Genomic DNA, 13031 nt, shown 5'->3' with positions numbered 1-13031 from the left:
GATTTGCTCCTAAGATGTAGGCTCTCAAAGAAGTATGGAGATTTCTTGGAAAATTGGGAATAAAATCACCATTTCACCCAGCTATCCCTCTCCTCTGTCTATACCAAAAGGACTTAAAAAACAGCATACTACAGGGACACAGCCACATCAATATTTATAGTAGCACAATTCACAATAGCTAAATTGTGGAACCAACCTAGATACCCTTCAGTATATGAATGGATAGGGAGACTTACACAATGGAATATTACTCAGTATTAAAGGAGAATAAAATCATGACATTTGCAGGTAAATGGAATGGAGTTGGAGAATAATGCTAAGTGAAGTAAGCCAATCCCAAAAAACCAAAGGCCAAATGTTTTCTTTGATATGAGGATGCTGACTCATAATGGCAATGGGTGGGGAGCATGGGAGGAAAAGACGAACTCTGGATAGGACAGCAGGTTTGGAGGGGAAGGGAGGGGGCATGGGGATAGAAATGAGGGTGGAATGTGATGGACATCATTATGCAAAGTACATATACGAAGACATGAATGGGTGTGAATATACTTTGTATACAACCAGAGTTATGAAAATTGTGCTCTATGCATTCCGCTGTCATATATAAATAAAAGAGTGAACAGAGATTTAAAAAAAGATATAAACATTGCTACATCAACCAATATTTTACTTTAGTACTAAATTTAAAGTGTTATCTGATGTCTAGCATGATTTATTTCAGAAAACCCTAAACATTTTTTTCTTTAATTTTCTCCAAATCTCCACATTATCTTCAAATTTTTAAACAAAAATATTAAAAGAATTTTCAGCCAAGCTACTATATCTAACTGAAGTTACTGAAGCTTATACAACAAAATGCTTTTCCTGCAACATAAACAGCAGATGATACTGCTAAATCCTTGCCAGTGTAGGACTATCCATTTACTAATTCTTACTAGTTCTAGAGACTATGACCTGAAATTATAACATCAAACACTGCAAACTAACTTAGCATTTAATTCAACATGAAATACTTAGTCTATGATACACAGGTTCCTATAATATCTTGTTCTTTTTCTATCACAAAAATGAGTACATAACAAGCTCATCCTCAATGAGCTTGCATTCCAAGAATAGGACATAAATTATCACTGTACTCTAAAATGCCAGCTATTGGAATATCAATTCAAAACTACCATTTTCCTAGTATTTTCTTCCAGAAAATAAAGGAATAAAGGGAGAAAACATTACCAATCAAATTTTTACATCATTCATAAACTACATCCCAGCTTCAGAAGTTCAAAACTATATACATGAAGGAATGGAAGACAGGCAGGCTTTTCAATAGCATGAGAACAAACCCATGAGAATCACTGACAAGACAGTGCAAAGGAGAACAATATAAAATTCCACCAAGCAAATAGAAATGGAGTTGGGGTGTTATTTTAGGAAAAAGAAACAGCATAAAGTGCATGGGTTCAAAAGTAGATTTAATATTCACTTAATAGTTTGATATGGTTACCACAAATGAGAGTAGGAAAAGGAAGAGGCAAAGAGGCAGATGGGAGATTATGCATTGCGTAGAAACTTAGAATTTATCCTAAAGGTAGGATTATCAAACATTATTCTTTTTTATTTTTTTTTAAAGAGAGAGTGAGAAAGGAGAGAGAGAGAGAGAGAGAATTTTTAATATTTATTTTTTAGTTCTCGGCGGACACAACATCTTTCTTTGTTGGTATGTGCTACTGAGGATCCAACCCGGGCCGCACGCATGCCAGGCGAGCGCACTACCGCTTGAGCCACATCCCCAGCCCCATCAAACATTATTCTAAAGTTGATAAAAGTTTCCTGAAAAGGATAAGATAATAAGTAATTTAACCATAAGCTCTATGTAACAACTCCTCAATTCTGTCATTGTATTGCAAAAGTAGCCAAGATAGTGTGTAAATGAATGGGAGTACCTGTGTTCCAATAAAGTTTATTTACAAAAGCAGGTAGCAGTCTGAATTTGGCCATGGTCCCTACTGCACCTACTCTTACTAGGTCTCCAACCTAAAATTGTATAGATACACTTGTTTACCTGTAAATGCAATTGCTGATTTTATGTATTCACTCATTTTATTAATACACTTTACATATGTACATGCATATGTCTCATGTATATATTGATACATAACATTAAAATGGATGTACACTAATAAACATTACATAAAAATGTGTAGGCACAAGTATACATACATATACAAAGATCCATATGTACACCTTATGAAAGGTACATAATTGGGGTGGGGACATATTATATATGCTTCATAATATATATACATAAAGATGTTAGTATGAATAAATACACATACATATACATATTAATGAAAGATTTGGCAAAATTAAAATACTTAAAACATAGAGAATGAAATATAAGTACTATTACAAACATTTTCCTTTCACATTCAGAGGACTGTCTCATCATTGCATTCTGGAGAAAACCAACCTGAGCTAGAGTAGGATAGTAGCTAAAATCTCAAGTTTGGGGAAGAAAAGATTTGGGTCTGTGTAACATTTGGATGCCCTCTCAAAACAAACTCATTTTGATTTGCCATCCTAATAGTATTAAGATGTAGGACCTTTAAGAGGTGATTAGGTCATGATGGCTTCAATCTCATGGATGGGTTAATGCCATTATTGTAGGAGCAGGTTCATTATCATGAAAGTGGCTTTGTTACATGAACTATCCCATCAGCTTTTTCACACACTGATTCTCTCACAAACACAATTGTGTTTCCCTCTCTTACATGTTGTCTTGTTCCTGCCTTCTTTGCTCTTTGGAGAAAATAAATGGAAAAAATAATATAATGGAAACATTTCTTGAACTTGATTGAGACCACTAGAAACCAAGCAAAGTCAATTTCAGAAGCAAAGGCAGAGCCAATTTTACAGCAAACAAAGGAACAAACAGAAGCCACAATGTGACAGTATGATTTCTTCCATAGAACGGTCTTTAAACAATGAAAGTATACAATGAAGTTAAAAACTCTAGAATTCCCCTTTATCATTGATAAGAGAACTCACAGATTTTTTTTAAATCTTGATAAGTTTTTTTTATTTGTTTTTTTGTTTTTTGGGGTGTTTTGTTTGTTTGTTGTTTTATGTGTGTGTGTGTGTGTGTGTGTGTGGTGCTGGGGATTGAACCCAGGGCCTCATGCATGCAAGACAAGAACTCTACCAACCAAGCTATATCCCCAGCCCAAGATACATTTTTTCAAAAATATTTCTTTTAAGATGGACACAATTATATTTATTTATTTTATTTATTTTTATGTTGTGCTAAGGATCAAACCCATTGCCTCATATGTGCAAGGCAAGCGCTCTACTGCTGAACTATAACCCCAACCCCCAAGTTACATTTTTATATTCCTCCAAGATGCTCACCAAGCCAACCATGAGCCTCCCAATTCTCCGGGAGGCTGAGGCAGGAGGAATACAAATTTGAGAATAGCCCTAAATAAGTTAGTGAGACATTGTCTCAAAATAAAATTTTTAAAAAAGGGCTGGTGATATAGCTGAAAGGTAAGGCACACTTGGATTCTATTTCAAGTACAAAAAAAAATGTAAACTAAAAACAACTAGATTTTATGTGGTGTCAGAACATATCGAATTTGCCACACTCTTTTCCCCAAAATGAGTTCCTAGTTCCTATGTGTATATTTATGAAAAATTTGAGTAATAATCTAATAGCTAAGAATTTAACTTTAAATATCTGATGTCAAATGATATTTATAATATCATAAGAAACAAGTGACTACTGGTATACAAATATATTAACATAGCTTTGTCAAGTTTGTTATCCATTGAAGATTTTCTAGCAATGAGTAATTTGAGTTTAGGCAATGTCCTGAGATATATTTGGGAAGCCTAAGGACATATTTACCTTCCCTGAATTTAATTTTATATTGAATGTTTATAAGAATTTCTCCAGGGTTTGGGGGCATAGTTCAGTGGTGGAACACATGTTTACCAAAACCAAGGCTCTTGGAATGGGTCTCTAGCACCACAAAACCAAAACAAAAGGATTGTACCATAATTTCTGTATTTGAATGGGAAGTCCACACTCTGAATTAAGATCTCCACTGAGAAAGTATTTAAATACAAAAGAAAAACTTGGTGATATGGCTCATGACCAATTCTAAAATTTTGTCACCAATATCTAAATAAAAAAATAAGGGGCTGGGGTTGTAGCTCAGTGGTGGAGCACTTGCCTAGCATGTGTAAGGCGATGGGACTGATCCTCAGCACGATAGATAGATAGATAGATAGATAGATAGATAGATAGATAGATAGAGTGAAGGTGTTGTGTGCATCTACAACTAAAAATATTTTTAAAATAATATAGAATCATAATTTTAATTGATCATATTTTAAAAATTAGGAGAAAGGAAAGTGAAACATACAAGTTTATTTATAATTTAAGTGTACACACACACACACACACACACACACACACACACACTTACGTCTGGAATAGAAAAACTGAAAAACCTCCATTACTGCCTTTGCAGGCTCTAAGAGAAAGAGCCATGAAATAAGCAAGTATGAAAATCAAACTAGGTTTACAAATCAAGCGTAGAAGGCATTAAAATTGGTTGCTACATAAGAGAAACTTGCTGAAAAACATTTTAGTAGATCAAAAAACAGACAAGATGACATAAGCACAACATGAGGAATACAATTTGGAGAATAGGAAACTAACACATTGACAAATCAGAATTTATACCTCTCCTAAACCTCCAGTCATCTCCTTGTTCATCCTGATACATTGATTGTTGCTTGGAAATCTGAGATACTTGATGTTGTAAACCCTTCCGATCACCTTCTGCTTTTGTAAGTTGTGTACGCAGTTCTTCTACCTAAATTCATTAAGTCAAAAATAAAACTTTTATTCGTTTCTAAATACCAGGAAAAATTTGAACTTGAAAATTATTAAAAAATTATTTCCCTGGGCAAAAAAAAAGAAATAAATAATAATCACTTCTGAAGGACCCAACACAGTTGAAACCAAGTTAATCTCCTTTCTACAGCAAACACAGCAGAATAGTCTTCAGCTCTATTTTATCATCTTTCCATTCCTTTCACAAAGAATGTATTTTTTTAATATTCTTTAGTTGTTGATAGATCTTTATTTTTTTTAATACATGGTGCTGAGAATCAAACCCAGTGCCTCACATATACCAAGCATGTGCGCTACCACTGAGCCCCAGCCCCAGCCCCAAGAATGTATTTTACTTCTCTGTATCCACTGTAACAAAGAATCTGACCACACTGTTTGTGTGTTGAGCACGGTGCCTTCACATTGGAGGGTAGAGGGAGTGGGGATTTTCTGGGAATTGAACCAAGAGCCTTGGTTATAAACTCAAGTAACACCAGGCATGGTGGCACACACCTGCAATCCCAGCAGCTTGGGAGTCTGAGGCAGGAGAATCATGAGTTCAAAACCAGCCTCAGCAACTTAGAGAGGCCTTAAGCAACTCAGGGAGACCCTGTTCTCTAAATAAAATTTTAAAAAGGGGATCTGAATGTGGTTCAGTGGTTAAGCACCTATACAAAAAAAAAAAAAAACAATAAAACTCAAATGAAGTGATGATCATGATTAGCATATTTGACATCAAAATAGAGCTCAAAATGAGTAAGCAATAGATGCAGTTGAATGAACTAAAATCAGGAACTGTTTTATTCATTCTTACATTGCTAGAGAAAGACTAGCAAATTGCCTTCCAATTAACAGGCACATTTCCAATAACCATAAACAAGTTAGCGGTGTCAAAGAGTTTCAGCCAAACTCACAGTGACAACCTGAACAAAGAAATCTCTAGCTTCAAAAACTGAAATGAGAGATTACAAATCAGAGTTCAAAAAAATGTTTAGGATAAATTGACTACAAATACAAGCATCCATAAAAGAAATTCTCTGAATTCCGTTAACATTAATTCCATGTGACCACTAACTCCAGAACAAAGTCAATGAACATTTGTAAAGGCTTTGTAAAACAGGTGCCAAGGTGTATTTTCAGCACCAATTGTCAAAACATAAAACTCCTTTTGAACATCTATGATGCCTGACATCTTTGCCTACAGAGCATCTTGTGTAGGTAAGTTATGTAATGCACACCTCAAAACAGAAGAAGGAACAATTGCAGTTTGTGTTAAACACAAGCAGAGAGGCAGTGAGAAACCCATACACCCTTATCCAATGTATGTAAGATGGCTATTTTAAAGTTATTGAACTTTAAATATCAGAAGCACTAAACTTCCATTATAGGCTAATGGACTGCAAAATATTATGCTTAAAATGTAAGCCTTATCTTTGCTTAAAAGAGGTCAGGTAGCACCTTGAAAACATGAATAAAAAACAATGATGTATTCAAAACAACCTGATCATGTAAACGTCTGTTTTAGGTATTTCAACTTCCTCCTTTATTCTCCAATGCCTCCTTGAATAAAATTAAGCTCCCAGGAAAATTTTATCTTACACATCCAGTCTTACTCTTACACTGCTCGTGCTAAGAGAGATAAGTCCTAAGTTGGAGCGGCAATTGGCAAGATACATTTTCACAGTGGGAACCTGGGCTAGTGTTTTGTATAAGCTTTTTCTGAATCTTCATCTTTTGCTTATATGTGCTAACATACATTCCTTAGGGAGGAAAATTTTCTAGACCTAGTTTTGTTCTTTTTTTCATTTCACAAAGACACTTAAAGAGGAGACCCAATATAAAAGATTGCCATAGTTTGCACAGACTTACCTGATGTAAAAGTGTTTCTCTGTTGCCTTCTGACTGATTCAATAACCTGCGAGACAGCTGCAATTCCTGTTCAAGCTAGAGATTCAACAAGGAATAAAAATATGTCCAATGGGGCACAATTTAAAAGGAAAACAGCAGAAAAGTTTTCAGGAGATATTTGCATTTAATAAGAAAGAATAAATATCTCAACATAAACATGTATCAATACTTCCATTAAAATAATAACATAAAGTATGCTACACAGGCCACCTAGAGGTCTGAAATGTAGTCATTTCCATCTCAACTGTGACCTGTTTGAGTCTCTTCTCCTTGGGCCTTGATTCATCACTAAAATAAGAATTTTATATTAGACAGTCTCTTCTTGAGATCTCTTCTAGTTCTAAATCATTTTAATCCCAATTGTAAAGCAATTTTCCTTTAAATTAGAAGATGTAGTGTCAAAAGAACTAAATTAGAATAAAAACTGCAGGGACCTAATAATTCAAAGTACATTTCATCAAATGTAATTTCTTATTCTCCTAATATTCATAAGATATTCCTAATTTTTTTAAATTTCTACTTTTAGTAAAAAGCGTTTAAAATCTCATTAACAATATTGCCATTAGATAAATATCTACAGAAAATGTGGCCACTTAGTTGACTAAATACCCTACAAAGTCTGAATATGCTTTAATTTCAATTTGAAAAATATACTAACATCAAAAATGAGCTCAGTAGTTTTTCAAAATTCTGAAAAAACACTGCCAATTTATAGAAACATGTTTCTTACATTATCATTACCTTGTGAAATTTTATCATAAAAATTTAGAGCTTACATATGCAATACTCTTTTATTTTTTAACAATAAGGTTATTTTCTAAAATCAAATTTTATTAAGATGTTTTTTAGCAATTAAGATTTTTAATAGTTGTCCTAAATAATTATTTCATTTGAACAAACTGCTATCTATATTAGCAGTCCTTTAAAAATTGGACATGATAGGTGTGCTTATCAAGGAGCTTGAGAGAACCTCCCAGTGACAGAACAGTCCTGTATCTTGATTGTGGCAGTGGTTGACAACAGTCTTCACAGGAGGTAAGAATAGGTAGAAAAACACAACACACAAAGGCATGCACATAAAGCTGGCAAAATCTGCATAAACTCTGGATTATACCAACAACTTCCTGGATTTGCAAGCAAGTGGTAATTACACAAAACATTATCACTGAGGGAAAATTGGGTAAAAGGTGAGTGGGAGCTTTGTTTTGAAACATCCTATTACCCTAAATCTTTCATTTCAAAATGAATTTTTAATCAAGCCTAAATATTTTTTAACAAATTATGCATATGGCCCATAAAGTGAATGCCATATTAAAAAATGTAAAGTGCATGTAGTATCAAAATCCATACAAAATACTGTCCAATCTGTTCTCTCATTTCTGTGAAAAAAAAAGAAGGAGAAAGAAATCATACTTCAGTCAAAATGCCTTTGAAATCAAGCTGGACCCATATTGGTCAGAAACTCTATGTAATATCAGCAGTCCCAACCCCCAAGTGTAGACTCCAGACCTAACCTGCAATTCACAGACATAAATCTGCATAAGTTCTATGGATTAGATGAATGCCAATTTTCTGATTTTGCTATCGAATGTGAATTATACAAAACATTACCAGTGAGGAAAAAATGGATGAAAGGTGCACAGGAACTTTATTGTAAAACAACAAATTTATGTCAAAGGTCCTTAATATCTAATGAGAATAGAAAATATTTTAAAAGTAATCTGCTAACTATACCTACCTGCTATAGTGAAAGTGAATATATATAAAATAGCAAGCATTTAAACAATAGATCCTTCCTAACACTACAACAAAGTCAGGTCCTTTAAATGTTCCCCAGGGAGGAAAGGTAAAGTTTAATTTACTTCTCAAAAACAAGAGTAGACACAGATGACAAGGTAGCAAATGGCCTGTGTATGTTTTCAAAAGCAAGAAGTAAAGAGTATCACAGTCATCAAACCAAGCAACTTCACATGAAAGCACTGAGCCCCCACTGTGTCCTAATAAATCATCTCAGAGACACTCTTCTATAGCCACTCAACAAACATCACAAATTCCAAACCACATTATTATTTGAGATGATTTTCAAACTCTTACTTGACTCTTCTCCGTTTCAGTTTGTTTTAGCTTATTTTTCATTTCTCCCTCATTCTCATCTGTTTTAGCTTCTTGTTTCTTCAATGCCTAGAATGAAAGTGGTTGGAAAAAATGTATTATTTGAGAAAATGTATAAAACTGAAAATCCTTACTAGGATTTATTAAGAAAAGGCTGAGAAGGATATTGTTATGAATCACACAAAACCTATAAATGAATTACAACTTGCTCATTCACTGAAACCCTAAGAACGCTTTAATGGAGATCAAATATAAACAACTGCCTGATCTTTCTAATCATTTTCCACCTAGTTTTATCCATTCCCTGTCACCTTTGGGAATTGTGTTATACATTTAGAGAGTCTAGACAGCATAACAGTTATCTTAGAAGCAAAGTGTACGGCCTTCTGAAATAACACTATTTAAATACGTGATCTGCTCAGATTTTTAGACCTAACACCAAAAATGAGCTCAGTAGTTTTTCAAAATTCTGAAAAATCACTGCCAATATTATAGAAACATGTTTCTTACAATATCATTACCTATGTGACATTTTATCATAATACATAAATGGTTATTTAAACTATACTTCACATAGAGAAATCATTCTTTTCTATAGTTTCCCCTCTTTAATAAAATGGGGGAAAAAGAACATTAAGAAAATACAAATTTCAAAAGTTAACCACAAAATTATTTGCCCCAGTTTGTTTTTATTTTAAAACAAAATTAAACTTATGGGAAAAAAGTATACTTTGGCATAGTATTTCATTATATCTAAATGGTATTCCATTTAATTTCTTTTTCAGAAATTTAGCAACTGGACTTAGCAAGGTGCATATGTAAAGGCCACACACAGTGAGAAAAGCCAAACTGCCTAAAGTCTTTTTCAACAGATTCAATAGAAAAATAAATTTTAGGCAAATAGCAAGACATATTGAAATCTGCTTTGATACCTGAATTCCAATCATTATCAATTTCATTAATTTACATATTTAACATGTATCATTTCTAAATCTATTTACTATTAATTAGGGGCTACTAATATATTCATATGTACAACAAATATATCCCCTACTCATGAGATGAGCACCCTTTACCACAGCTCCTACTTCCACTACTAAAACAGCTATTGAGTAAAAAGGCAGAGAAGCATCATTGAAATAGAAAATAATTTTGATGAATATAACCTTGTAACATTTTTACAGTGTTTCATATGCCCAGGCACTTTCTTCTTACATATACTCAATGCATACTATAAGACAGTGGTGTAGACCAAGTAATTTGATACTTCTAAGGCACATAGGTCAATATCTGGCACATAACAAATGAGAAATAAAAGTCAAGAACTATCATAACTGGATTATTGCATTGATAAAGCTAAAACTCATAATGCCTTGCAGGTCATTATCAACTCATTTTAATGTTTGGTATTTTGACTTTATTGTACACTAAATGGAATTTAAAATAATACTTAATTCTAAATCATAATGTATTCAGTGTTGGCTGATGGAATATGTTTATAGATTTTACTTCCTGAACAAAATGCTAGAAATTTAAAACTTACTACTGCATCTTTATTTTCTGTGATTCTTTCATCTTTTCTACACCAAGTGACCCAATGTGTGTGTATATGAGAGAGAGAAATGTAAAAATGTGATATAAAGAAGCTGTTGTTGACTTTTTTTAATCAATTCATTCTAAAAATTTTCAACTGTCTTATTTCACGCCATAATCCTTCCAACCTGCCCCATTTTTTAATGTTAAACATAATCAGTTATCTTGCTTTTCAATACTTTTCCACTGAACTAAAACCAACATGGGCTTTTCTATAAAGGGGTGATGAGGAAGAAGACTTCTTCAGGTATGTAGCTTCATGGAACTCTAGTCAGTCTGGATTTGAGTTCTGTAGCAGAAACCACTCCAAATAAATACACAATAAAGGCTTGGCAAGATCAGGTGAGGTCATGTTGAGGCCACACGTGAAAGGAAGGAATAGACAACTCCAAATAAGAAGGGATGGTCCCAAAAAGAGTTCTTCCGTTCCAAAAATGAGTTCAAAATCTATAACCTTCAAACAGTAGTTGCTAAAATGAAGTGGTCCCTCCTATGTGATTCTGAGCATTTTTTAATGTCCCTCTTCTTATTAGTGTTAGTGAAGTAGGAACAGCCACATGCTGAGCTTTTAAAACTTGACCTAACTTCATGCTGCAACTCAAGAGTTTAATTTACCTAAGAATTTAAACTCCAAAAATTTTCCAATGAAGGTTTTCTAGCTTACTAACTATAATTAATCCCTTTCTGTCCCTTCCCAGGATCTCCAAAAATTAAATTTAACAACTGTAACATTTAACATTGGAAAGAAAACAAACAGTGTAGTGATGATTAAAGAAAATATTTATTGGGATGGGGTTGTGGCTCAGTGGTAGAGCGCTTGCCTAGCATGCGTGAGGCACTGGGTTCAATCCCCCACACCACATAAAAATAAACAAATAAAATAAAAGTATTGTGTCCATCTACAGCTAAAAAAATATTTTTAAAAATATTTATTTTTGTGTTTACGTTAAATAGGTAATAACTTTTTCCCATTTTAAGAAGTTAACACTTTAGTCTTTAGGGGAAAAAAAAAGTGTTACTGATTGCGTTTTAAATCTTATTTTGAAATAATGTACTATTAACATAAGAGTTGTAAAGATTGTTCAGAGTTCCCACCTACCCTTCACCAAGCTGTCCCTAAAATTAACATCTGACATAACCATTGTACTTTCACCAAAACCCAAACATTAATATTGTTACAAAACCATTAAGCTATAAATTTTATTCAAATGTCACTGGTTTTTTCACTAATATCCTTTTTTATTCCAATATCTACCAATGATACTACATTGCATTTTGTTAGCTTGCTTCCCTGTCTGTGAAAATGTCTTAGTTTTCCCTTTTTTTATAATCTCAACATTTTAAAAGAATATTGGTCAGGTATGTGGTAGAATGTCCCCCAATTTGTGGTGCGACCACTTTGGAAAGTAGTATGGAGATTCTTTAGAAAACATGGAATGGAATCACCATTTATCCCAGTTATCCCACTCTTTAGTTTATACCCAAAGGACTTAAAATCAGCATACTACAGTGATACAGTCACATTAATTTTTATAGCAGCTCAATTCACAATAGCCAACCTATAGACAAATCTAGGTGCCCTTCAACAGATGAATGGATAAAGAAAACGTGATATATAATACATACACACACACACACACACACACACACACACACACACAATGGAATATTACTCATCCATAAAGAAGAATGAAATTATGGCATTTTCCATTAAACGGATGGAACTGGAGACTATCATGCTAAATGAAATAAGACAGTTCCAAAAAAAATCAAAGGCTGAATGTTCTGATATATAGATGTGAACCCACAATAAGGGAGGATGGGGAGGGAAAGAATAGAAATCCATTGGATTGAACAAAGGGGAGTGAAAGGGAAAGGAGGAGGAATGAGAATAGGAAAGATAGTAGAATGAACTGAATATAACTTTTCTATCCTTATATATGAATATACAACCAGGGCAACTTAACATCATGTACAAGAATAGGACCCTAATTAGAATAAGTTATACTCTATGTATGTACAGTATTTCAAAATACACTCTACTATCATGTATCTAAAAAGAACAAATTTTTTTAAAAAGTCTTCCAATTTGGTTTTGTTTGATGTCTTGTCATGATTGGACAGTGCACATAAATACTTCTGGTGGGTAGGGGCAGAATACTATAGTCTTAAAATCCCCTTTTTACTGCACTACATTGCAGGGTCAGTGACTAGTAATGATAACCTGAGCCCTTGAATAAGGTAAGGTGGTGTCAAATACAAACTTTTCATATTGTATTTGTAAGTAGAGTCATTAAGTCCAGTGCACACAGTCAAAGTTTAGAGAATTAATCTCTACCTCTCAGAGAAAGAGTATCAAGGAAGGTATTAAAATAGGTTAAAACCACCACAGCAATTATATTGGAAGATACTTTGAGATCAGCATAAAATATAAAAAGTTTCACCCATAAATTGTAGGTCAGGGCCAGACCCACACAGTTCATAGTAGAAGCTACTTTGTCCTTTTTTAATCTAGAAA

General features: G+C 33.6%; 1 protein-coding gene across 1 annotated transcript in view; it reads right to left on the bottom strand.

Annotated features, from left to right (window-relative positions):
• Positions 1–13031, bottom strand: part of Cep128 (centrosomal protein 128) — a 373328-nt gene that overhangs the window by 293759 nt on the left and 66538 nt on the right. Inside the window, exons 9-11 of the mRNA XM_077799967.1 lie at positions 8903–8989; positions 6770–6844; positions 4748–4880 (exon numbers count right to left, since the gene is read on the bottom strand). Coding sequence (XP_077656093.1) covers positions 4748–4880; positions 6770–6844; positions 8903–8989 — 295 coding nt within the window. The remainder of the gene's footprint in view (positions 1–4747; positions 4881–6769; positions 6845–8902; positions 8990–13031) is intronic.

This window comes from Urocitellus parryii, chromosome 6 (genome assembly GCF_045843805.1).
Source record: "Urocitellus parryii isolate mUroPar1 chromosome 6, mUroPar1.hap1, whole genome shotgun sequence".
Taxonomy (NCBI): domain Eukaryota; kingdom Metazoa; phylum Chordata; class Mammalia; order Rodentia; family Sciuridae; genus Urocitellus; species Urocitellus parryii.
The sequence above is the reverse complement of the archived record's forward strand: the minus strand, read 5'-3'. Positions and strand labels throughout refer to the sequence as shown.